This window comes from Vulpes vulpes, chromosome 15, assembly GCF_048418805.1.
Source record: "Vulpes vulpes isolate BD-2025 chromosome 15, VulVul3, whole genome shotgun sequence".
Classification (NCBI taxonomy): Eukaryota; Metazoa; Chordata; class Mammalia; order Carnivora; family Canidae; genus Vulpes; species Vulpes vulpes.
The window spans coordinates 93,867,846-93,891,912 of NC_132794.1; the positions used below are offsets into that span (position 1 = coordinate 93,867,846).

Below are 24,067 nucleotides of genomic sequence, written 5' to 3' on the forward strand. Positions count from 1 at the left end.
AAAAAAAAAAAAATGTTCCTGAATCCAGCCATATTTCCTCTCTTGCTTAGAGAAAAATGTTCTTATACTTGCACACTCAAAAAATCAAACATACTGTGCAGACTACAAAGGAGGTAGCTTAAGAACATTCTGTGTAAAACACAATTAGTGGCCGTGTTCAGCGGAGATGGGAGCAAGATGGCGATTATGGGCAGGCAGTATGGGCTTATTTTGCCAAAGAAAGCACAGCAGTTGCACCCTGTTTTGCAAAAACCATCAGTGTTTGGGAATGATTCTGATGATAATGATGAGATCTCCATGAGTGAAAGCCTTCAGAGGGAAGCTACTAAGAAGCAAGCAATGAAACAGACCCAACTAGAAATCCCGAAGGCCCTTGCAGAAGATTCCACTGTATATGAATATGACAGTATTTATGATGAAATGCAGAAATAAAGAGGAAAATAATCCCAAATTGCTTTTGGGAAAAGACCAAAAGCCCAAGTATATTCACAACTTACTAAAAGCCGTTGAGATCAGAAAAAAGGAACAGGAAAAGAGAATGGAAAAGAAAATACAAAGAGAACGAGAAATGGAGAAGGGAGAGTTTGATGATAAGGAGACATCTGTGACATCTGCTTATGAGAAAAAACTGCAGAGAGAGCTGAAGAGGAAGAAAGAAAGAAAAGGGCTGCTGTACTCGAAGCATGTTTGGATGTAACCAAGCAGAAAGATCTCAGTGGATTTTATAGATACCCATTAAATCAAGCAGTTGGTGAAGAGGAAGTACCTACATGCAGCTTTCATGAAGCCAGGTCTGGGATAAAGGAAGAGAAATTAAGGGGTTATTCTGATGAAGTAAGTTCAGAGAACAGAATAATACCACGTGAGAAATGCAGTCTCCAAACTGTTGTGCAAGTAGGGGAAAACCCAGATGCAGACAGTGACTTTGATGTTAATAGTGAGGATGATGAAATGGAAGAAAATAATAAAGTGAACTGCAGAAGAAAATCAAAAATCACAGACTTCTGATGGTGACTCCAAGCATCAGAGGCACTCACTTTCTTCTAGTGAAGAAAGAGAACATGATATCAAATGCCATACAAAAAGGTCCAAGTCAAGAGTTCATGAGAAAAGGGAAGATCAGCACCAAAAGAGACAATCCAGGGATCATGAGAACTATTACACTGACCGTGATTACCGAAAAGAAAAGAAGGATTCCCATAGGCACAGAGAGGCCGGTCATAGAGATTCCCACTGGAAGAGGCATGAACACAAAGATAAACTGAGGGGAAGAGACCAAAGAGAAAGAAAAGACAGAGATTGGAAAAGGGAGAAATACTCCCTAAGAGAACAAGAAAAAGATAGACAACGAAATGAACATGACCGACACAGTGAGAAAGAAGAGAAGGAAGAGAAAAGCAAAGAAAAGGAAGAGCATATGAAAGGAAAGAAAGATATGAAAACAGTGATAAGTACAGAGATAGAGAACAACAAGAAATAAACGTTCAATTTTCAGAAAGAAACCAAGACAAAAAAGAAAGCAGCCCAAATTCTAGGGCAAAGGATAGGTTTCTTGACCGGGAAAGATCCAATAAAATGAGAAATATGGAAAAGGACAAAGAAAGAAACTCAGAGAAACCCTCCAGTTCTGAAACATCACTGGGAGCAAAACACATACTCACAGAGGGATGTCAAGAGACGGACAAAGAACAAGAGAAACCACATGAGGTGGGGAACAAGATTGCAAAGCAAAGCAATGAAGGAACTGTAATGTCAGCTAGAGACAGATACCTGGCCAGACAAATGGCACGGGTTAATGCAAAGATGTATATTGAAAAAGATGATTGATAACTACCCAGATAGACCTGTGAAAGCACAGAAGATTATAACTCCTGGAACATGCTGAGTGAAGGTATAAAGGAGTGTGTTAACAGTGGTTGAGAGAGTATTTTTAAATATATTTCCAAAATTTATTTTTGGTTTAAGTAAAAAATAAGTCCTTTTATCTTGGATATTTGAGTGAATTGATACATATTTATTTAATTATCAATACCACATTCTTGGTTGTATTCAAACAACTTCAAGAGTGTTAAGTCCCCGTAGTTACTTAATGAGGAAAATGGGCTCCACTATAGCCATTAAAAAATAATTCAAACAACTCTCCTAATAATGTTGATTTTGTTGCAGGAGGTATTACTTTTATAAATACTGTATTCTAGATAAAAATATATGGATTTGAACAATAAAGTAGAGACTGTTGCTATACTTTGTGTTCTGAAATTTGTGTTAATGTATAAAATAGGAATCATACATCTTGTCTAGTAACTTTCTAGCTCACAGCATATTTGGCTTAAATGCAAATAAAAATAGTGATGTTTGTACATTAAAAAAAACACAGTTAGGACTTTTACCTAAAATAAAATCCATATGAGTAAACAATGTAATGTGACCACCACAAAGAGATGCAAAAGCTGGAGTAATAGAAGTATAGTATCTAGAGAATTGGAGGTTTCAGTTTAGGCTTTTCTCTAAACTGGACAGATAATAATTGGAGTTCTTCTGTGGATGCCATACCCAAATATAATGAAATCAGATGGAAAATGCATGATGATGATGAACCTATCAAAACTACATTATATGATGGCCATTGGAGCTGGGATCGCTAGCATAGATGAGAGAAGATACATAGGGAACATAGTAATTGCTAATCTTCTATATTTTCAGAGTGGCCATAGAGCAGATGATGCTCAAAGGGTATAAAAATCAGTAAATAAAGGGAGAAAGATTTCAATTGTAATTAAGACAGGGCTATTGGCACCTGGGTGGCTCAGACAGTTAAGGGTCAGACTCTTGATCCTAGCTCAGGTTTTGATCTCAGGGTTGTGAGTTCAAGCCCTGCATTGGGCTCCATGTGGGTGTGGAGCTTACTTTAAAAAAGAAAAGAAAAAAGAAAAGAAAAGAAAAAAGAAAAGAAAAGAAAAGAAAAGAAAAGAAAAGAAGCTCTTAAACCAGAAGGTCCAAAGTTGGCATAAGGTGGCTGAGAGGATTTCTAAAACCTTTCAAACATATGGTGGAAAATGGTTGGAACAAATGTCATGAGAAGAGACAAACATCAGATGTGTGGCTGGCCTAGACACTCTTCTTTCCCCTAACTCCCAAATTTAATAATTTTCTAATTTATTCCATTTATATACACTAAGTTTGCTTTATTCATATTGTACTGAAGAAGTTTTGGTTTTATTCACATTATCCTAGAAAAATTCTTCCCATTTTCTTTTTACTTCTTTCATTATATTTCTTTATGGTGCTTAAATTAGATTTTTCTATACCTTTGCCACTTCTTCCTCATTTTCATCATGAAGCCTTTCCAGTTCTTCAAGATCCAGGCCAAATTCTTTTTGGTCTAATTTTGCAATATTGTCTACTGTTTCATTTTCTTCCATCATAGTCAGAACCTGAATTTTCAAATAAGAAAGAATGACAACAATTACAAAGAATTAATCTTTATAGACATGCTTTTCTGAGTCTCTTTAGACAGCAGTCAATAAAAAAGAGATTTTATCTAAATGAAACTATCAAGTAAAACATTAGATTATGGGCTTATTGTGGTTAAGTTTTCAGATTTAACCCTTAAAACCTCATTCATCTAAAAACAACAAAAATGTGTAAGTTCATTGCTCCATTGAAAGAAATTAAGGAATTATTGATATTTGGGCATGCTGATGGTATTGTGGTTATGTGTTTTAAGAGTTCTTATTTTGGGGTGCCTGGGTGGCTCAGATCCTACCCTTGATCTCAGCCCAGGTCTTGATCTCAGTGTTGTGAGCTCAAGCCCCATGTTGAGCTCCATGCTATGTGTGCAACCTACTTAAAAAGAGAGAGAGAGAGAGAGAGAGAGAGTTCTTATCTTTTAGAGGTACTTACTTAAATAGTTAAAGATCAGGAGAGGGGATAGTGGGTAAAGGTATAGGATGAAACAATGTTGGCCATTGGGTTTATTATCATTTTATTATTCTCTCTCCTTTTATATATATTTGAACATTTTAAAAATAAAAATTATCTTTAAAAGCTTATAACTTCAGAAAATTCAGGGCCAAAGGATACACATTGTAACATATATAACAAAGTATTAATATCTTAAATATATAAAGAGTGCTTATAAATCAACAAAAAATCACAAAATATAATAGAAAAATTGAGCACTTCACTTTCAAAATGACTGACTGAGAATGGGCTTTAATATCATTCTTTCCTGCCTCAACCCATAAAATTAAGAGAAAATAAGTGTATAATAAGTAGATAAATCTATTACTATAATTAAGAGGGAAAAAAGGATCCTTTAATACCATGGACACTGTAACATCTGAAAGATGAAAATCAGATGGATCTGAATGATACATGATGGTCCCAAGTGCCCACGAGAAAATATTTAACAAATGTAGAAGCTATACCAGATATGGGGTAACCTAGAAGTAGCTGGTAGAGTGATTAGTTGGAGGTTCTACATCAGAAACAGGCAGTTGACAGAACCTGCATGTATATGTACCACCACTTGATAAAACTCTTGGGGTCCCAATAGTAATAACAGGGGTGTTTGGTGCCAGGTGAAGGGAAATGGAATAAATATTTGGGTGGGAGGGCAGCCTGGTGGCTCACTGGTTTAGCGCCGCCTTTGGCCCCAGGTCGTGATCCTGGGGACCTGGAATCGAGTCCGGATCGGGCTCCCGGCGTGGAGCCTGCTTCTCCCTCTGCCTGTGTCTCTGCCTCCCTCTCTCTCTCTGTCTCTCATAAATAAATAAATAAAATCTAAAAAAAAATATCTGGGTGGGAGAGATAGGGCAATAACAAGAAGTGTGTCAGTGGCTAGAAGGAATTAGAGAACATCTCCCTCTGCCATAAGATAAGTGGCCAAGCCACTTCCCAACACTATCTACCCCTTCTCATTTTACTGAAAAACAGATCAGAATACCTGCTGACTTCAGAACTCCTACAAATCTTCCCAAGCAGGTTCAACTGGTGTAGTGGAATTATAATGGGGCATGTCAATTTTAAAGATAAGTATGCAATAATAAAAATAATAACAGACTACCAATATTTTGGGGAAAACAAAGCCACTGAAGAGAGACAACAAATTCAATAAACAGAAGGCTTGTTACACAGAGTTAATTAAACAAGAGTAGAATTTTACAGTAACTAGAGATGCAAAATGTTGTATCTCATAAAAATAATCACAAGATTATAGAACTTAAAAGTTTGATCTTTGAAACAAAGAAATTCTGTAGATGGGCTGAATAGCAAGATGGACACAACTGAAGATAATTAGTGATCTGCAAAAATCAATTAAGAATTCTGCTGGGTATAACCAAAAAAATAGAGATGGAAAATGTGAAAGAAAAGTGAAGTCACTTATATGACACACCTAGAAGGACCTATAAATAATACACATCAGAAAAGAGAATAAAGAGAAAGGGGGGTCACAGGGTTGAAAGAAATAACATGGAAGAATTTCTAAAAACATAATGCAGCATGAATACTCAAGACTGAAAAAGCATAACTAGTGTGGTCCAGGCCTAGGTCTAGACACAGAAATGTCATAAAATTTGGGGCCTGGCTGGCTCAGTTCATTAAGTGTCTGCCTTTGGCTCAGGTTATGATCCCAGGGTCCTGGGATCGAGCCTGCATCAAGCTTCCCACTTACTGGGAGTCTGCTCCTCTCTCTGCCCCTCTCCCAGCTCATGCTCTCTCTTGCTCTCTCTTTCTCCCTCTTTCTCTCAAATAAATAAGCTATTTTTTAAAAAAGAAATGTTGTAAAGCTTCGGAACCAAATCTGAAACATTTTTAAAGAGGAAAAGAATATTGCAAAGTAGAAGAATCTAATAGAAGACCCACTTTAGCAACACTAGATGCAAGAATACAATGGGTCAATAACTTTGGATCAAATTTTTGAGTGAAAGAAAAACCTTAAATCTGTAATTCTATAGTCACCAAACCATCATTCAAGTGCAAAGTTAAAATAGAGTCATTTATAGATAGTCAGAGATTCAGAAAATTCACCAGTACCCATACCTCTGAAAAGATTATTAAGGATATACTAATGTCAGAGGAAGTGGGATAGAAAGACTTAAGTCTAAATAAGAGTTACATGTATTTAAGAGTCTTAAAAACTGGCGATTTAGAGCTATAATTCCAAATAATATCCACTGAGAGAAGGTGAGGGAAACAGAGAAAGCTGAAAAAGTAAAAAGTAACAATAACACAATGATCTTGTCTTATCTGGAGGGTGGATATGGTATGATACACATTAAACCAGAGCTTCTCCAACTTTAATGTGCCAATGAATCACTGGGGGTCTCATTAAAGAACAGATTCTGACCAAGAGATTTAGGATGGGGTTAAGCTTCCAGGTTATGTCAATGCTGCTGTGTTCTTCCATTGACTAGGAAGGTACCAGGTGATATAGAAAAATAGAAAGTTAAGCATGTAGGTTGGAATTTTTATTTTACTTTTATTTTTTAAAGGTTGTATTTATTTATGCATGAGACACACAGAGAGGGAGGCAGAGACACAGGCAGAGGGAGAAGCAGACTTCATGCAGGGAGCCCAATGTGGGACTTGTTCCAGGGACTCCAGGATCACACACTGAGCTGAAGGCAGATGCTGAACTGCCGAGCCACCCAGGCATCCCGGGTTAGAATTTTTAAAATAGAAATAGAATTATGAGTCCCAAAATAGTTTTTAAAAAAAGAACAATAATTTATAAATGTATGAGCAATCCAAGAAGACAGAAAGAGGGAAAAGAAAGGAGTTGAAAACATGTTAGATAGAACACCAAAATGAAATGCAGGAATAATATTAAACATACCAATAATCACAATAAACATGGCTAATCTCACCTGTTAAAAAGTTTTGACAGGATTTACAAAGAAATCATCCAGCTGTATAATGATTAGCAGACAAAAGAAAGTTGTAAATAAAGGAATGGAGAAAGATGTATAAGTACGTGAAATATATAACAAAAAGAAACAGCAAAAAACTTAATATAAAAACCAAAATGTAGATTAAGAACATTGAGAGTGATAAAGATAGATATTTCATATGGATAAAGGAATAATTTATTGAGGAGATCTGTTGTGTACATTTTGGCATCTAACATAAATACTGATAGAAAGACAAGGATAAATTGACAAATTGCTAATCATATCCTAGAAGATAACAGTTCAAATAGTAAACACATAAATATGGATATAAAGTACCTGACACAATTAGATTGATCTAGTAGGAAATTAAAGAACACTGTACCTTCCCTTACTCCTCCACTCCCCCCCCCCCCACCAAAACAACAACAAACCAACCCCAGAGAATAAAATATTCTTTACAAACATACATGAGATAGTCACAAAAAGTGACTGGATACAAGACTACAAAGAATCTCAACAAGCTTTATTACTGACCGCAGTGAAATAAATTTCAAAGTTAGCAAAAGAAAGATATACAAAATAATCTATAATAATCTACAAGGAAATTTGAAAATTGAAAACAGAAAAATGCATACACTTTTCTAAGAAACCCTTTGGTTGATGTGTTCAAAATGGAATTACAAATGTTTACAATTAAGGAAAGATGAGAAAATTACTTGTCAAAATCAATGCAATATAGTGAAAGTGGTACTCAGAGGTATATTTATAACCTTTCATACACTGGAAAACAATATGAAAGAAACCACTTTTCAATTCAAAAAAGTAACAAAATGAGGACAAATAAACCTGAAGGAAGTAGGGAAGAACAAATAAAATTCTAAATTGATAAAACCCTAAAGTGGTCAAATGTATAGGTATAAAATTATATGTTCTTATCATAATAGAGTCATCAATAAAAACTGTACTATATTAATAAAATAGAAACACTGTTATAAAGTATATCAAGATAAAAGATAAAAGGTATAAATATACAATTAGGAATAAAGAAAGAGCTATAACTGAAAAATAAGAAAAGACTTGAAATTAGAATATTATATAAATTTATTAAAAAAAGAAAAGAATATTATATAAATTTATATACTTTAAAACCTAGATTAGATAGAAAATTTTCTAAGAAAATGTAATTTATCAAAACTCTATTTGAAAAGAAACAAAACTTGACAAGACTAATGACTGTAGATAAACTTGAAACAAAGAAAAGAATCAACTCCTGTAACAGAAATTAGGCACAGATGGTTTCATACGTGTGTGTGAATATTTTGGTTTGTTTTTTAACCAAATTAAAAGAAGAATTTGCACTTTATACATACTGATCCAAAGCATGGGGGAGAAAAGTAGAAAACTACTCAAATCATATGTTAAGGCTGGTATAACCCCGATACCATAATTAAACAAAGAAAGCACAAGAAAACAACCTTACTTCTGGATAAAGATACATAAATCCTAAATAAAATATTAGCAAATGGAATCTGTTGTAAAATGACCAATGTCTATTGGAGGAACACAGTATATTTGAAAACGTCACAATAAAAACTCTTAGGTAACAAGAGATGGAAAGGAATTTAACTTGTGAAAGAATATCAAACAGATGCTGAGGCAAATATTACACTTAAAAGTTAGAAACTTTCCTGTTAAGGTCAGGAAGAAGACAAACGTGTCCACTCTTATGACTACTAGTATATTAGAAGCCCTTAGCATAAGACAAGAAAAAGAAAGTATAAAAATTGATAAGACACATGATTTTTCAGAAGATATGATACTTTACCTAGACAATCCAAAAGAACCAACTGACAAAAGAGCAGAACTAAAAAGAGAATTCAGCAAGGTGATCAGATATAAAAGATAAAATCAGTAACATTCATATATACTATTAATAACCAATTAGAAAATATAATAGAAAAATATTCCATTCACAAAAGCAAAAAAACCCTATCAAATATCTAAAATAAACCTAATAAGAAAATTACACAAAGTCATTTTTAGACTATAAAACTTCACTGAAGAATTTTAATTGAATAAAGATATATATTTATTTACATATAAATATATTTATACAATATATGTTATATATAAGATTTATATTATAGGGGGAGTGGTAAAATAGTGAAATAATAGGGCAACTCTAATCCTGCTTCCTCACTGGAACATAGGTAAATAAAGATAGGATCATTCTAAACTTCCATGAAATTGATCAAGAAGTCTTGCAGAAGAAAAAAAAAAGAAGTCTTGCAGAAGGAAGCTGCACATCTACAAGTCAGAAAAACGACTCGTGGAAGACAGAGGAATTCACTCTAAATGAAAGAACAGGATGAAATAATGGCCAGATTTAATCAATGCAGATATAAGTAAAATGTCTGAACTAGAATTTAAAACAACAATATAAGGATACTAGCTGGGTTTGAAAAAAGCATAGAAGACACCAGAGAATCCCTTACTGCAGAGATAAAAGACTAAAATCTAGTCAGGCTGAAATTAAAAATGCTATGAACAAGATGCAGTCCCAAGTTGAGGTCATAAAAATGATGAATGAGAAGAGCAAATCAGTGACAGAAGATAAAACTATGGAAAATAATAAAGCTGAAAAGAAGAGGGAAAGAAAACCATTAGATCACAAAGGTAGACTTAGGGAACTCAGCGATTCCAAAAAATGAAACAATATCCATATTATAGGAGTCCCAGAAGATGAGGAGCAGGAAAAGGGAGCAGAAGGTTTATTTGAACAAATTATAGCTGAGAATTTCTCTAATCTGAAGGAGGAAACAGGCATTAAATCCAAGAGACATGGAGAACTCCCCTCAAAGTCAACAAAAATAGGCCAACACCTTAACATATTATAGTGAAGATTGCAATTTACAAAGATAAAGAGAAAATACTGAAAACAGCTCAGAAAAAAGGGTCCTTAACCTATAAGGGTAGTCATAGAAGGCTGACAGAAGACCTGTCCACACAGACCTGGAGGCCAAAAAGGACTGGCATGATATATTCAAGATGCTAAATGAGAAAACTATGCAGCCAAGAATACTTTATCCATCAAGGCTTTCATTTAGAATAGAAGGAGAGATAGTTTACAGGACAAACAAAAACTAAAGGAATTTTCAACACAAAAACAGTTCTGCAAGAAATATTAAAAGGGACCCTTTGAGCAGAGAGAAACCAAAGTCAAAAGAAAGCTAGAGTAGCCATCCTTATATAAGAGAAACTAGATTTTAAACCAAAGACTGTATTAAGAGATGAAGAAGGATACTATATCATAATAAAAGGGTCTACCCAACAAGATCTAATAATTGTTAATTTTTATTCCCCTAAATTGGAAGCAGCCAAATATATAAACCAATTAATAACAAAATTAAAGAAACTCATTGATGATAATACAATAATAGTAGGGAACTTTAATACCTCACTCACAGCAATGGACAAATCATTTATGCAGAAGGTCAACAAGGAAACAGGGGCTTTGAATGACACACTGGATCAGATGGGCTTAACAGATTTCTTCAGAGCATTTGATTCTAACCAGCAGAATACATTCTTCTTGAGTACACATGGAACATTATCCAGAATAGATCACATAAATCAAGTCTCAACTGGTACAAAAAGACTAATTTCATACTATATGCAGGTGTTTAGACCATACTGCTATGAAATTTGAAGTCAGCCACAAGAAGAAATTTGGAAGGACCACAAATACGTGGAAGTTAAAGAGTATCCTATAAAGAATAAATGGGTCAACCAGGAAATTAATGAAAAATTTAAAAAATACATGGAAGCAAATGAAAATGAAAACATGACAGTTCAAAACCTGCAGATACGGCAAAGGTGGACCTAAGAGGGTAGCATATAGCAATATGAGCCTTTTTCAAGAAGCAAGAAAATCTCAAATACACAATCTAAACTTACACCTAAGGGAGCTGGACAAAGAATAGCAAATAATGCCTAAATCCAGCAAGAGAAGAGAAATAATAAATAATAGAGCAGAAATAAATGATGTAGAAATAAAAAAAAAACAAGTAGAACAGATCAATGAAACTAGGAGCTGGTTCTTGTAAAGAATTAATTAATAAGATTGATAAACCCCTAGCCAAACTTATCAAAAAGAAAAGAGAAAGGACCCAAATAAATAAAATCATGAATGAAAGAGGAGAGGTCACAACCAACAGTGAAGAAATATGAACAATTATAAGAGAATATTATGAGAAATTATATGCCAACAAATTAGGTAATCTAGAAGAAATGGATACATTCCTAGAAATGTAAACTACCAAAACTGAAACAGGAAGAAATAGAAAACCTGAACAGACCCATTATCAGCAAAGAAATTGAATCAGCAATCAAAAATCTCCCAACAAACAAAGAGTCCAGGGCTGGATGGCTTCTCAGGGGAATTATAACAAACATTTAAAGAAGAATTAATACCTATTCTTCTGAAACTGTTCCAAAAAATAGAAATGAAAGAAAATTTTCCAAACTCATTCTATGAAGCCAACATTACCTTGATCCCCAAACAAAGATCCCGCTAAAAAGGATAATTACAGAACAATATCCTTGATGAACATGATTACAAAAATTCTCACCAAGATACTAGCTAATAGGCTCCAACAGTACATTAAGAGGATTATTTACTAAAACCAAGTGGGATTTATTCCTGCAGGAGTGGTTCAACATCTGAAAATAAATCAATGTGATATACCACATTAATTTTAAAAATGGTAAGAATCGATAGATGCAGAAACATCATTTGACACAATACAGCATCTTTTCTTTTTTTTTTAAAGATTTTATTTATTTATTCATGATAGACATAGAGAGAGAGAGGTAGAGACACAGGCAGAGAGAGAAGCAGGCTCCATGCCAGGAGCCTGACGTGGGACTCGATTCAGGGACTCCAGGATTGCTCCCTGGGCCAAAGGCAGGCACTAAACCGCTGAGCCACCCAGGGATCCCCTACAGCATCTTTTCTTGATAAAAACCCTCCACCATGTAGGAATAGAGAGATTATAGCTCAACATCATAAAAGCCATATACAAAAGACTCACAGTGAACATCATCCTTGATAAGGAAAAACTGAGAGCTTTTCCCCAAAGGTCAGGAACACAACAGGATGTCCACTCTCACCACTGCTGTTCAACATAGTGCTGGAAATCCTAGCCTCAGCAATCAGACAATAAATAAATAAATAAATAAATAAATAAATAAATAAATAGCATTGAAATCAGCAAAGAAGTCAAATTTTCACTCCTCACAGACGACATGATACTCTGCAGTAAACCCAAAATACTCCACCAAAAACTTGCTAGAACTGATACAGGAATTCAGCAAAGTTGCAGTATATAAAATCAATGCACAGATGCCAACTGTATTTCCATACACTAAAAATGAATCAGCAGAAAGAGAAATCAAGGTATCGATCCCATTTACAATTGCACCCAAACCTATAAGATATCTAGGAACAAACCTGACCAAAGAGGTAAAGGATCTGTACTCTGAAAACTATAGAGCACTTATGAAAGAAATTGAGGAAGATAAAAAGAAATGGAAAGATATTCCATGTTCATGGATTGGAAGAACAAATAGTGTTAAAATGTCTATGCTACCCAAAGCAATCTACACATTCAATGCAATTCCTATCAAAATTTTTCACAGAGCTGGAACAAACTATCCTAAAATTTGTATGGAACCAGAAAAGACCTTGAATAGCCAAAGTAATGTTGAAAAAGAAAACCAAAGCTGGAGGCATCACAATTCTGGATTTTAAGCTGTATTACAAAGCTGTAATCATCAGGACAATATATTACTGGCACAAAAACAGACACATAACTCAATGGAACAGAATAGAAAACCCAGAAATGGATGCTTAATTCTGTGGTCAACTAATCTTTGACAAATCAGAAAAGGCTATCCAATTGAAAAAAGATAGTCTCTTCAATGAATGGTGTTGGGAAAATTGAACAGCCACATGTAGAAGAATAAAACTGGACTATTTTCTTATACCATATATGAAAATAAACTCAAAATGGATGAAAGACCTAAATGTGAGACAGGAATCCATCAAAATCCTAGAGGAGAGCATGGGCAGTAACCTCTTTGACCTCAGGCATGGCAACTTCTTGCTAGACACATCTCCAAAGGCAAGGGAAACAAAAGCAAAAATGAACTATTGGGACTTAATCAGGTTAAAAGCTTTTGCACAGTAAAGGAAACAATCAACAAAACTAAAAGGCAACCTACAGAATGGGAGAAAATATTTGCAAACATCTCATCAGATAAAGGGCTAGTATCCAAAATCTATAAAGAACTTTTCAAATTCAACACACAAAAAACAAATGTCAAAAAATGAGCAGAAGACATGAATAGACATTTCTCCAAAGAATACATACTAATGGTTAACAGACACATGAAAAAATGCTCAATATCACTCAGTGTCAGGGAAATACAAATCAAAACCACAATGAGATATTACCTCATACCAGTCAGAATGGCTAAAATTAACTCAGGAAAAACAGATGTTGGCAAGGATGTAGAGAAAAGGGGAACCCTCTTACACTGTTGGTAGGAATCCAAACTAGTGTAGCCACTCTGGAGAACAGTATGGAGGTTCCTCAAAAAGTTAAAAACAGAGCTACCCTATGACTCAGTAATTTCACTTCTAGATATTTATCTAAAGGATACAATAATCATGATCTGAAGGGGCACATGCACCTCAATGTTTGTAGCAGCAACATTAGCCAAAATATGGAAAGAGCCCAGAGTCCATCAACAGATGGTTGATAAAGAAGATGTGGAGATATATATATATATATATATATATATCAAATAAATTTTTACCCAAATCCAAGATAAGCAATGTATTCTCAATCAAAGTCAAAGCAGAATTTTACATGGAACTTGACAAGCCAATTTTAAAATTCAAATAGAAAAATATGTGTGCATAAAAAGGTCAACAATTTTTTTTTCAAAAGAAGAGTGGGGCACCTGGGCGGCTCAGTGGTTGAGCATCTGCCTTTGGCTCAGATTGTGCTCCCAGGGTCCTGAGATCAAGTCCCATATCAGACTCCCCACAGGGAGCCTATTTCTTTATGTCTCTGCCTCTCTCTGTGTCTCTCATGAATAAATAAATAAAATATTTTTTAAAAAGGAAAAGAAGAGTAAAAGGAGAATTACTTTCAAGATGTAAAATATTTTATAAAGCTATAGCTATCAAAATAGTTTGGAATTAGCTTGGGAAATGATCAATACTCAATTTCAGAATAGAGGGTCCAGGAATACTGTCTACATGAGAATCCAGAAACTGACAGAGGAAGCACTGCAAATCAGTAGATAAAGGATGGTATATTCAATAAAAAGGACTGGCGAAATGGGCTATTCATTTGAAAAAATAAATTTAGATCCATACCTCATACCATTCATGAAAATAAATTACAGGTGAAATAAGGGAGTATTAGAAAAAAGTATGTTGAGACTTTGGAAGTCCTTTTAAAACCACACATACAAAAAAAAGCTCTAAAAAAACTATCAGTACATTTGGATCATAACTAGATCATAGCTCCAGATTTTCCCCTTGCATACTCTGTGCTCTTTCCCCCTCCCAGCTGACTGTGGTGAGCTCAAGCAAGGCAACTTACTTCAGAAGCTGGGAGCTGAAGACCCTCTGCCTCCTGCATCTCTGAATGACTGCATGGAATAGAGCACCTAATGACCTGAAATAAACTTCCAATCCCTATGCCACTATATTTTTGGAGTTTAGTTATTATCACAGCTTAACTAGCCCTAATTATCATAAATATAAATTAAAATAAAAATAAAAAACTCTACAATCAAAAAGAAAAAGACCAACAACCCGATAGAAAAATAGGCAAAGGATATGAACAGAGAATTCACAGAAGAGGGAATACAAGGTATTTTAGAGTTATAAAGAGATATTCAACATAATTAATAATACAGAAAATAAAACAAAGAGGAGGAAATTCCCAAAGAAAAATCTGAGGACATTTCCCAGAACTGAAAGACAAAGGTTTTTTTTATTGAAAGAGCTTACCAATGTCTGGCACATGAGGATGACAAAACAAGCAAACAAAGTAGGGTCCTGGTACAAAATAGATGACACACAAATGGGATAACTATGGAGAGGGACTTTTACAAAAGTATTGTCAGGGTAACAGAAACCAGCAAGGCATGATAAAGCATCTGAGGCTAGCATCCACAGAAAATGATAACCACTCCTATGTGTGATGGATAAGGGTGGGGAGTGATTACTGGAACCTGAAGAGATCAGTAGCTGTAGGAAAGGGCTGACTGTTACTGCCAACTCATGATACCACAAAGAAGCCACTGGAGGAATAAAGACCCGGCTCTCTGATCTGCTAATACCACTCACTGGCTAAGTGCAACCAGAAACTAGAGGCAAGATAGCATGGTGACAATATCCACAGAGGGTAGCCTCTTGAGAACAAGGTGGAAAAGGGTGAGGAGTATATCTGCACCAGCAAACCAAGAACATCCATCAAACCTATCAAGGTGTATAATTATGAAGTCTCCTAAGAGCTGGGATAAAAAAAAAAAAGGATCCTGTAAGTTTATAAAGACAAGAATCTGGTTACTTACAAAGAATTGGGAATCAGAAAGGTATTGGATTCTCTGAAGCAAACATTGAGAACTAGAAGATGATGGATCCAGCCTTCAAAATTCTGAGGGGATATCAAGGAACACCTAGGCAAGTTATCAAATGAGTGTGACAGTAGGATAAAGACATTTTAAGAAAAATCAAGTTTCAAAAATGTCTCTCCCACATGCCCTTTCCCAAGAACAGAGCCAAAGCATTGTACAACTTTAAGGGCCAGGCACCATTCACACTGTATTATATTTAAATGGCATGCCAGAAGCACAGCTAAATGATGTCCTCAAACATGGGATGACACAACAGTCCTGCTTAGAAGCTATCAGAAGATGTCCATCAAAAAAAAAACAAAGAAAAACTCATGGGGCCCTGGAAAGAGGGGCTCTAACTCAGAGGCAGGTGAGAGGATTTCCTAGGAAGATAGACAAGAGGAGTTCCTAGGACCAGGTACATCGCCTAGGGAGCAGGGTGCTTAGACTGGACCTGGAAGATGGAAAAGGTCATAAAACCAACCAACCAACCAACCAACCAACCAACCAACCAACCAACCAACCAATTTACCAAACAAACAAAACACTGACAGCTTGATTTCCTCAGGTATTTGTATAAAGAAGAGTTATTAGCATTTTGAGAGTCTGAATAGGTAATAGGTACATAAAAAGGCTTAATCTGAAACAAAGGCAATTATTAATTCCAGGAAAAATATGATTATAAAAATGGAAATGTAATCATAATATACCATGTGGCTCAGCTTTGAAGAACACTTATGTAACTATAATAGTGTGCATACTGAGTATGGATATATGTGTATGTTGTAGTGATGGGGGTGTAAAAGAACCTTATACCATCTTCTATACCAGAAAGCCCACAGTTAGTGTCAAAATAGAAATAACAGTATTAAAAATATGATTTAGAGTGATAGAGGTAAATATCCAAACAAAAAAGCTGAAAGAACTGAAAACATTTACCTTGGGAGTACAGGAATCCTAGTGAAGAGAAGCAGGACAGATGCTGCTTTTAAAACATTATTTTTAATTATATAACTCATTATTTGACTTGTAAAAGTGTAAACATATAACTTTGATAAAAATAAGTACTAAAAAAACAAATAAGACCCAGTGTTTCAGGAAGACAGAGAAGAAAACCATTGTTTATATATAGTGTGGTATGGTTCAAATTCCACCATGGTACAGCACTGGTAAAAAAACTGAGCTTACTGGCAGAGGGGAAAAATGAGTACAGCTCCTCATGCTGTGTTGGAGAAAATAAAGCTTAGAAAGGAATTTTAGACTGAGGGCTAGCATGTAAGTTTATGAAATCATAATACTTACAGTTTTAGCAAGTGCTTTGATTCTCGTTTTTATCTCTTTCCTTTTCTTGGAAAACAGTCTAACTTCATTTTTGATGGCCTGAAATGGAACAAGTATATCACTTAAACAGGCAAGAGAAATGATAGTTATATGATAAATACGTTGATATATACAGAGGCACATAGATACATAGATAGCACTTTTCTAGAAACACAATTTTTTAAAAGACTAATGATACAATACAAATATTTATTACAAATTATTACAAATAATAATACAAAGTGTATATGGAGTAACACCACTCCAATCCCTTGCTTAAAGTTCACTGTGACTATGTAAGTGACTGTCAAAGCAATTTGCAACTGATATCATTTTTAAGGTCAATGGAGAGAAGAAAACAAACAAACAAATAAATAGATGACAAAGGAAACTAGTCTGCTATCTTATTGGGGTCTTGAGTAAGATTAACAAGCTAAATCCAGACACGAGCTGCTGGCTTTGTCACCTTCCTGTACATCTGAAGCCACCATGTCCTTTTTCCTGTTCCTGGCTCACACCTTTTCTTTAAATCAACTTTGTGGCATCCCCCAACATTTACCTCAAATGAGGTATCTGATTATTCCTCACTTTGGCTTCCCCTAGACACTTTTGTTCTGTCTCATATTAGCTTAAGTACTGTTCTTAAAGCTAATAACTTCATCTAAAGGTTGGTCTGGATGAGGGTGTTTGCTTTCAGCAAAGTTATACTCATATGATGTAATGCGCTGCCAAGTAGTATCTTGTTCTACCTTCTAACTTTCCAGTGGGTTTTCAAAGGAAACTAATCTATTACTAACTTACAAAGTATTATTTCAAACCTCTTCCATGTTTTATAAATACCTCTTGGTTTTTTTGTTGTATCCAGGGAATCTCCTTTATACCATCAACTTGGACTAAGTCCTCTTGTGATGATGAATCAATGCTTGACTTCATATTCTCATTCATCTTAGAAGAAGACAGACATTTCTTAAAATTAAAATTCTTTGCCTCCCACCCTACTTCATATCATTGCTTTGGATCTTTTTGTACTTGTTGCATTTTTAAAATAATACCAAAAATTTCGCCTGCCTAAGATGTAATAACTTATTAATTTAATTCCTACCAGTCTGTCCTTATATCAGCCACACTTTTCTCTGAGAAGGCAGAAATGATCAGACGAGTTACACATTTACCAAATTGCTCCTGGCCTCCTTCCTGTCATTACAGACTACATGCTCCTGCCTATCAAGCCCAGTCTTGCTAGAGTACTTAGGAATTCAATCTTTTCCTCCTTTTTGAGGAAAAAAAAAAATCCCATTGCCCTTCTGCACCATCCATTTCTCCTTTCTACTGAATGTTTCCCAACAAATCTTTTCCAAACATGTTCCAGTATATGCTGTCCTAGGAAAGCTATTGACTGCCCCCTTTCTATGCTCCCCTTTGCAGGAGAATGTCTAGAAAGTTTGGGATGTCACACTCTTCTGAGCCTTCTAGAATGTCACCAGCTGCCCCCTTCTCAGACTCCTTTGCCTCCCTGAACTCTTCTCATGGATCTCTAGAAGTTACTCTGTCTTGATCTCCTCTGTTTCTTGCCATCCCCTCTTCCACAATAACTGTACCTGGTTTTATGGCTTTAAATTCCTTGCATGCGCCCTTGATGCTCAAATCAACATCTTCAATCCTGACCTCTCCTCAGGACTCAAGTTCATCTGTCCAACAGTCTACCTGGTATCTCTCCTCGATGTCTAACAGGCTTCTCAAGCTCAGCATGGGTAATTGATTTCAGAATACCTTCTTCCTCCCCATAACAGCTCCCTTCTCCATAGTCTTCCTCCTCAACCTGCATGGTACCATCTTCTACAAAGTTGTTTAAGTAAAAAAATCTAGGAGTCATCCTAGAGTCTTTTCTTTCCCTGTCCTATATCCAATCTATCAGTGATAAACTGTCAATTTTATTTATTTTTTAAAATATTTTATTTATTTATTCATGAGACACACACACACACACAGAGGCAGAGACACAGGAAGAACGAGAAGCAGGCTCCATGCACGGAGCCTGATGTGGGACTCAATTCTGGGACCGTGGGATCATGCACTGAGCCAAACGCAGACACCCAACTGCTGAGCCACCCAGGCGTCCCAAACTGTCAACTTTAACTCTGAAATCTACCTGGAATCTATTACTTCTTCTCCATAATATTTCTCCTCCATTGTTGTAACCCAGACCTCTGCCATATCCTCTTAATTAATCTCCCTGCTTCCACTCTTGTTCCCTACAGGAACCATTCTCTAGGCAGTGGCAAGTAATCATTTATATATATATATATGTGTATATATATATATATATATATATATATATATATATATATAATGATCTTGTATATATATATAATATATGTAAATGATTTTGTAAATCCTCTGCTCACAACACTTTAATAGGTTCTCATTACAAGTAACATAAAATCCAAACTCCACCTGTGGGCAGCCCTGGTGGCTCAGCAGTTTAGCGCTGCCTTCAACCCAGGGCCTGATCCTGGAGACCCAGGATTGAGTCCCATGTCAGGCTCCCTGCGTGGAGCCTGCTTCTCCCACTGCCTGTGTCTCTGCCCCTCTCTCTCTTTGTGTCTCTCATGAATAAATAAAATCTTCAAAACAAAACAAAACAAAAAAACAAAAAACAAACTCCACCTGGTTTACAAAGCCTTTATCTACCTCTACAATCTCATCTCCTATTGTTTCCCTTGCTCACTTCAACTGCACAAACTTCTTGGGGCCTCAAGCATGCTGCTCTATTCCCTTTTGCCCTATTCTTGCCTCTCTGCCCCCACCATTGCACCCTCTTTTAGTTCAGATCTCAGTTTACATGTCTGTTCGTTGGAGAGATTATTCCAGCCGAACATTAGCATTTTTATTCACTAAATGGATCTTGTCACTATCTAATATTTTCTTGTTTGAGTACTTATCTCTCCCTGCTCACCCACAACTCCTAATTAGAATGTAAGCTCCTTGAAAGCAGTAAATATTTCTGTCTTGTTCATGACTATCTCCCCTACAGCCTGGCACTTTGTAGGTACTTGATAAATATTTGTTAAATAATTGAATGAATGAATAAATGTTCTCTGGCTAGACACTTCCTAAATAAAGTATATGATGTAAAGGGAGAGAGAGACTGGTTTGATCAAGCACCAGAATTAGGAGTAAGATTTGTTTTTCAGGCAAGCCCAGATCTTATATTATGGTTTAATAAGATCTAGGATATAATATTTGTTTTGAGAATATTGCTTTGAGAAAGGCTGAGTATTTTCTCACAGAGGTAGCTCATGCTCTTTTCAAAAACCACGGGATACCTGGATTAAGTATCTGCTAAAAGAAAACCACAAACTGAAAACTGATATCTGATTTAGAAAAGAAGAGGTGGTAGGTGGGGGGGAAGAGGAGAAGGAAGGAAGGGAGGAAGGGAGGACAGAAGGACAAATGCTATGTTGGAACTCAACTGAGCATTCAGATTTTGATTCCAGATTCAAGGACTCTCCTCGTTGTATACTTAAATAATCATTTTCCTCATCCATGGTGTTGTGCAGAGAAATTAAAAGTTTCTCATAATATTCGATAGCTTCACTGGCTAAGTTTCCTCCAAACCACCTATATTAATAAAAAAGAAAATAAACAGGCTATAAAGCCACAATTTTAAAAAGTCACTTTAAGTAGCATTATTTCCAGATACCTAACTATTTCTACACAAAGAAATATGGTGTCAATTCTCCACAGTGCCCTGTAGTTATCAAGACTCTGCTTCTTAGAAGAGAGCCCTTTCATGGGCTCCTAGACATAATAATCCTTTTGACCTCTCTGAGGGGACCTCTCCTCACATTGTCCCTGTACTTCTCCAACAGGTGTTATGAAAGGGAGGACTGATCATCTCGTATGTACTAACTCTGTCTTGTTATCTTTTGTATTTTGATGCTCTAACAACTGGAGCCTTGCTGACCCTTTGGGCACCGCTCCTTCCAAGACCAGCCAATTGCTACAGGTAGGAAACCACTCACCCTGGAGCCTCCTTTCAAATACAAACCAACCGATCCAGAGCCCACACCTCCAATTCAGGGCTACTATTTCTTTACTCTAATCACCCCAGGGCCAAGTATCAGACAATGGGGGCCATTATCCAAATTAGCCAATGCTAAACCTACCTGCTTCTTCCCATGGAAACCAAAATAAAGCTTTTGCCCACATTTCCTTTCTTCCCTCTGCCTCCTTACCCACCTAGGTGATTTCCCACGCGGCCCTATCACATAGTTTGGCAAACGTCCTTCTCTCGGGATCTGTGAGTGTTAATAATCTTCAATGGCAGTTGTCTCCTGTTATGGTGGCCTTGCTACATATAAATAATAAAATCTTTATTTTAAAACACTATAGACATGAAGTTGCTTTGTGTATACTGTACATACCTCCATCTCAGGTGAACAAGGGTGCCATCATCTTTCCCATTCACCAGAATGTTTTGTCCATCCATTGAAATCCTCACGGATTGAATCCCATGCCCCTGGTGAGAATGACTCCGACTTCGAGCAAATGTTTCCTCAATAGTTTTAAGAACAGAATGCAAGAATTACAAATGCAGTTCTAGCAGACAGTTTTCCTAAGAGGATCACATGCACTTTTGCTTGTGGATAAATCTTCTGTTTGTTAACAGCATTTTATTTGGCATGGAAGTAGCCTCTCAGTAATACAGAGCATTGGAAATTGCTAGTACAAAACATGTTCACCAATACTGATTTATTTTCTCATTTGTGTAGGATAGGAGGAAAGGGATTATAATCACCAGTTTGTAATAGGAAAATCAGACACAGAAGCAACTTGCTGAAGGCTATGCAGTTATGGGAGGGACCTCAAGCAAGCGGAGATGGCAAATACAGATGCTTTCAAGGGTCAGGTAAGTTTCATTTATGTGTGATGAGTGGTTGAGAGAGGGGAAGAGGAACTCTGAAGAATGGAAGGTAACATGCCCCACATGGAGGATGCCAAACCAGTTCAAGTAGAACCCAAACAAAACACATCACTGATTTGTTACACAGGGCAACAATTTAACTAAAAACTGGGATTTCTGTGTCACACTGGTTCTCAACCATGATTTTTTTTAGTTTAACTTTTTAAATAGGCAATACATTCACATGGTTCAAGATTTAAAAACTATTAGAGTATGCAGGGAAATCTCCTTTCTGTTTCTATTCCCCAACTACCTCCCAAAGCCAATCAGTGTAATTAATACCTTTAATATCCTTTCAGAGGTTTTTTAAAATGCATATGAACAAATTTTTATGCAGACATAATTTTTGACATAAATTATAGCATAATACACGGTATTATGCATCTTGCTTTTCCTCCCTAAAAATAGATTTTGAGGTTCTTTCCATATTGTGGCATAAATATTTTCTCATCCTGCATAATATTCCATATACATTATTTATGCATTATTTATATACTGTTATTTATTTATCCAGTCCTCTGTTGATAGTCATTAGGTTGCTTTGACAAACAGTGCTGCCATGAATAACCTCATATATGAGGTGGTTTGCATAGAATCACCCAGGAGAACTTTGATGTCTTGCCACATCATGCCACCATCAGCTCTGGCATACAGTATAAATCATTTGAATAAGACAATGTAGCAAAGTTTGCAAATTATGAACTTCAAAATAATCTCTAAAAGATTCAAGATTTCCCCCATATAATAATAGTATCACTTTTGCCCAGCTGTAGTTCAAATATGGTTTCTTATACAGATGAATAAGGACAGCCAGATGTGCCCACCAGTGCCCAGTTTATCTGTGAACCTGCAGAAGTATGTCATGTAGGTAGCTGCAAGGCTTCAGGTGTGTGGATAGAACCCTGGGTAAGAACCACTGACCTCATTAAAGTACACTGATAACCAGTACAACTTGTCTCAAAGCCTAGAAAAGGCTCCTCCACATTCTGGGGAGTCTATTTTCACTTTCTCAATGGAAATCAGAAATAGTAAGAGTATTGGAGCTGTTGAGGTCTGCAATTGAGGAGGAAGGACATGGTAAGGGCCGCACCCTCTCCCTTATGCTCTTCCAGCATCTCTTGAAGAAATAAAGGGGAGTGGGAGGGTGGCAGTAGCAACCAGCCCAAAGTTGCTCCAGGCCAGGGAGACAGGAGTAATAATCTCTAGGTTTGCACAGTAATTCACTAATTCCAAAGCAGTTTTGCATATCCCCTCTCCCTGGCTCTCATCAGAATCCCACAGGCTGAGAGCACAGAAGATTCCCCCTAATATTCCAGATGAGTGTCTGTAGCGCAGTGAAGCTCAGTAAATCTCCGAGCCTCAAAACTAAGTGGTGATGGACCTGGGCTGCAATTTTCCTACAGTATCCCTGTCCCATGCTCTTACTGGTAGACCTCAGTCTACTGGTTGGTGTTTCCTTCCTTGGAAACTCAAACCTCAGTACATAAAAACACTTGTAAAATGTTAAAGTCATTACTACCATCAGTGGTAAGTTATGAATTAATTTACCTAAGAAAGAAGCCCAATTCCTTCCCTGAGGGCTTTTGTTCCTTATATGAGATTAAGATATACATCCCAATATTAAAAAAGCAGGAGGGAGAGGTGGTGGTAGCTTACCAAAGTCCGAACATCTCGGATACACAGAATTCCACCTTTAGCTATTGTTATGAGCCACAATCCATGTGGAGACAGAGAGAGCATCCCAGGTCCATAGTGTTTGCTTTGTACTTTTTGGTGTGGCTTAAGAATGCAAATACCACTGTGTTCCTGCCAATCAAAGAACATGGCCCCATTATAGAAAAGATCAGGGGAGCAATACCTTAGGGTTTGCACTTGTGCTGTACGATCAGATTCAAATCTACAAATATGCTGATGGAAATAAACCTATACACCATTTTTAAACCACATTTGCACCATATTTTCATCTCTGTTTGAAAACTAAAGTTTGTTCTAACCAACTAAGAGAAAGTCTTTATACATTAGCTACTATTAAAGATCCCAGCCTACACTAACAATCTTTGTTTTTTTTAAAGATTTTATCTATTTATTTGAGAGAGTGAGTACAGGAACAGGGGGAAGGGGCAGAGGGAGAAGGAGAAGGAGACTCCCCACTGAGCAGGGGACCTGCCATGGGGTCCCATCCCAG

General features: G+C 36.3%; 2 protein-coding genes across 3 annotated transcripts in view; one reads left to right on the forward strand and one right to left on the reverse strand.

Moving 5' to 3' along the window:
• CFAP43 (cilia and flagella associated protein 43) overlaps nt 1–24,067 on the reverse strand; it is a 113,945-nt gene that overhangs the window by 35,564 nt on the left and 54,314 nt on the right. For both annotated transcript variants that reach the window (XM_025993333.2, XM_072739941.1), the window contains exons 15-20: nt 23,539–23,688; nt 21,344–21,474; nt 20,390–20,537; nt 17,757–17,861; nt 16,899–16,976; nt 3,309–3,434 (exon numbers count right to left, since the gene is read on the reverse strand). In XM_025993333.2, coding sequence (XP_025849118.2) covers nt 3,309–3,434; nt 16,899–16,976; nt 17,757–17,861; nt 20,390–20,537; nt 21,344–21,474; nt 23,539–23,688 — 738 coding nt within the window. The remainder of the gene's footprint in view (nt 1–3,308; nt 3,435–16,898; nt 16,977–17,756; nt 17,862–20,389; nt 20,538–21,343; nt 21,475–23,538; nt 23,689–24,067) is intronic.
• On the forward strand, nt 178–1,827 carry LOC112915838 (nuclear speckle splicing regulatory protein 1-like). Its single transcript, XM_072738156.1, is given in 5 exon segments — nt 178–428; nt 430–629; nt 632–996; nt 998–1,418; nt 1,421–1,827. Coding segments are annotated over 5 exon segments (1,644 nt in total).